At 41.0% G+C, this 3,421-nt stretch overlaps 1 protein-coding gene across 2 annotated transcripts in view; it reads right to left on the bottom strand.

Moving 5' to 3' along the window:
• Positions 1-3,166, bottom strand: part of LOC107200658 (ovostatin-like) — a 29,543-nt gene extending 26,377 nt beyond the window's left edge. For both annotated transcript variants that reach the window (XM_015619455.2, XM_015619446.1), the window contains exons 1-3: positions 3,065-3,166; positions 1,351-1,534; positions 546-702 (exon numbers count right to left, since the gene is read on the bottom strand). In XM_015619455.2, the coding sequence (XP_015474941.1) occupies positions 546-702; positions 1,351-1,534; positions 3,065-3,129 (406 nt within the window). In that variant the 5' untranslated portion in view covers positions 3,130-3,166. The remainder of the gene's footprint in view (positions 1-545; positions 703-1,350; positions 1,535-3,064) is intronic.
• Between the last annotated feature and the right edge of the window lie 255 nt (positions 3,167-3,421).

Below are 3,421 nucleotides of genomic sequence, written 5' to 3'. Positions count from 1 at the left end.
AGGAGAGAAGGAGAGAAGGAGAGAAGGAGAGAAGGAATTCTTTCTTCTTTGAGAGAAGGAAGAATTTGTCTTTCTTCTAAGTGTAGACTCTGCAGCATTGAAGTATAATTATGCTAAAGAAATAGCTAACTCCACCACAAGTAGTACTACCATTTAAATATTGTGATGGAATCAGCACTTTGAAATATACCAACCGTTAAAAAGAAAGAGTTGCTGACAGGAAATGGGGTGTTTGCTTCATTTTTATATTAACTTTATTAGCTCCAAACTTAACCTAATATTTTCTGTATTTTTAAGGATACTTTTTATGTGACTCTCCTCAAGTAAACCTGGACCCAGGATCCTGTAAATGCAATTAACTAAGTACAAACACATGGATTCTACTACTTCGTCGTGCTGCTGTGAGTTGGTTCTATTTTTCACTAAGTTTGATGATCCCAAACTCAGATGAGGTTTTTATTCCACAAGAGTAAGTTTCTGTCATCCTTGACCCACCCTTGCCCTCAATTTCTCACTTCTCTAGCTGACTCAAACCCTTCATCCACCTGTTTGTCCTGGCTTGTAGAAGGGTTTGTCCGTCTGGATGAAGACAGCACCATCCACATTCTGAATTGCCACTGATCTTCTCTCAGCTAAGACAACTCTGGCACCTTTGGCTGAGAAGGAAATGAATGCCACGGGATCAGAAGTGGCAGGAGGAACCTGCAAAGGAACAAAGCCCCAGAGGAAAAGTGGTAAATGAGACATGCTGAGGTTCCCTGATGCGCAGGGTTTTAGACTAAGATACTGTCAGTTGAGTCATAAATGGCTTTTGGAAAGTCATGAGAAGCCCCACCTTTTTCAGTGAGATAATTTCTGGGAATTTCTGCTGTGGAAGGCCCGTAATCTGTCACCAGGTAATAAGATTTGAAGCTGTGCTCTGTCCTATGCATATCATTCTTACATGCAGGTTGCCACAGCCATATACTTTTAATTCTGAAGTGTTTTCTCCTGCTGCATTCTGGAAGACCTCACCTGGGGACTCTTGTGTGTGCAGATCTTGCAGGGTCATGGGAAAGGGAATAACTGCAATGCATCTGAGTTCTCTTGCTTGATACTGAAACAGTTCCATAAGGAGCACACAGCTGTGATGACAATCTAAAGCTTTTTTCTATTCACTCTGTAAATCGAGATGGAAAGTCTTTCTCTAGCTCCCTTCTACAGTCCATAGGTCTTTTTTTTCCCCTATTTTGTCAGCCTTTCCAACAGTTTTTAAACACTTTGTCTTCTTCCCTCATTGACAAGGATAGTTGCAATCAGAATTATTTCCAGCTACTACACCCTCTTCAGTAGTTTCAAAAGACAAAATACCTTGAACTCGCTGCACTTGAAGAAGTCATTCTCTGTCATGGGTTCCTCAAAGAGGGTCTTTTGGACACTGCCATATTCCAGGACAACGCTCACGGACAGGGGCTCGCTGAGGTTGTGTAGCTGCACACAAGCCGTCTGTGGAGTGTCGCTCCGCACAACCGATGGGACCAGCAGCACATACTGCCTGTAAAACCAGATCAGAAAGCTCAGCCAGGCAGGAAACTCAGAGCAAACAGGAGGGGAAAATACCTCAGAAGTGCCATAGGTGTGAAGGAAGACATGATCCAAGGGTTGCTCAGACCAATGGAAGGATTTAAATTTCTTTCAGTGGATTTTAAATAATATGCTAAGAAAGTAAAAATGTCAACTTTTCAATCCCTCACGATTCTTTCTGAGCTGAGGGACTGGCATTGTTCTGTGCAGTGTCTTACCCAACATGATACTGCACCTCTCACAGAGCCTTACACAGCTCCACTTGCTGAAGTGGCTGAAGCACAGTTGCATTTGTCCTCCCATTACCTGGGTGTGTACTCAAACTTCTGCAGCCTCCCATAAGGAGGAGTGATATTTAGCTTCTTCTTGGGATCAATGACAAAAATACTAGTTAAGGGTTGCAACAATCTTTAAATTTCTCATTCTCTGGATATGTCTCAGAAAAGAACTGACATAAGTCAATGCACAAAAAGTGATCTTGCTATTCCATTTTGTAGAAAATTCCAGGAACTGCTCAATCTAACCTTCATTCTCAATTCTGTTTCCATGCTTCTGTTTTCCATGTTTTCCAAGCATGTTTCCATGCTTCTCCCTGTGCTGTTCTCTTTGTTTTCTTCCACTGAAGTTTTTTATTTACACTTTTTCTCTCTATAATTAGGGCAGCCTTTCTTCTCCAAAGTACTCCTCTAAAAAACCTTTCTTCATATTTGCTATGTTTGTCTAAAACTCTGTTGCTGTCCAACACTTTGCTACCCAAACAACTCTTTCCAAATAATGTATGACAGAATTCACAAGTTGGTTTTGTAGCACAACATGAATCACACAATCTTTTCCTTCTGATCCTTTCCCTTTTTTCCTCCCACAGATTTGCCAGCTCATATTGCCTTATTTCTATTTCCACGTGCCCAGTTCAAGCTGCATGAAATTCAAAGACCTAAATGAAAAGTATTAAAATTAACAGAGTATTGGAGGAAGCTAAGCTGTTTTTCACAGTGTTTTCCTTTAGAATTTTTGAGAAGAGGGTTTAAGCTCTAATATTGGTGGATTTTTGAATACTGTGGCTGAAATCTTCTGTTTGTATAAAGGTGTGGACACTGACAGTGCTAATATGAATACTAATTGTGCTGGGTTTGCCATTCAGCATGGTCTTAGTTCCAGCCACTGTCTGGCCTCTCTCTGAGCTGCTGATGCATATCAATCCTAATTATTAGTATTACTTGTTAGTCTAGTCCTGAGTCCCCTTGCCACTTTACCCATGCACATCACACTTCAGCTACTCAAGTTCCAGGTCTCTGTCATCCACACTAGATTTCACAGCAGTTTTATGATGGAGAGCACCATTCCAAATCATCCTTCAATGTCATCTACTTCCAAATCAGCACATTTAAGGATCTGTGTCTCAGATATCCTGTTTATTATATAGCTGTGCCTCAGAAGAAATAAGCTGGTGGGAAAGACAATAAAACATTATCATAAAGACACAGAATGTGTGACCACTTACGTTTCAGAAGACACTATGGGAAACCAGTTCAAGGACAGAATACCGAGAAGAATCCTTGACCACATGTTTGTGCATGGAGAAATCGAGAGAGTGATCTCGAGCTGACAGCCCGTCCCTGTTTTTTAAACTGGCCAGAAATGGTGCTCCTCCTCCACGGCTTCAATCACCGTCTAATAAAAGATATTTACATAAAATTTGCATACGTTCAATTTCCTCAATACAGTCTGCTCTCACACTCCTTGAACTCCCAAACAATAGCTTTGGAAAGCTCTCATATTTCACATAGCTCTGTGAGGTATTGCAAGCCAAACCGGTTCCTGCCCATATGATTGTTTCATTAAAGCTTACCTCTTTGAT

This window comes from Parus major, chromosome 1, assembly GCF_001522545.3.
Source record: "Parus major isolate Abel chromosome 1, Parus_major1.1, whole genome shotgun sequence".
In the NCBI taxonomy this organism is placed as follows: domain Eukaryota; kingdom Metazoa; phylum Chordata; class Aves; order Passeriformes; family Paridae; genus Parus; species Parus major.
This window is presented reverse-complemented; position numbering and strand designations above follow the sequence as displayed.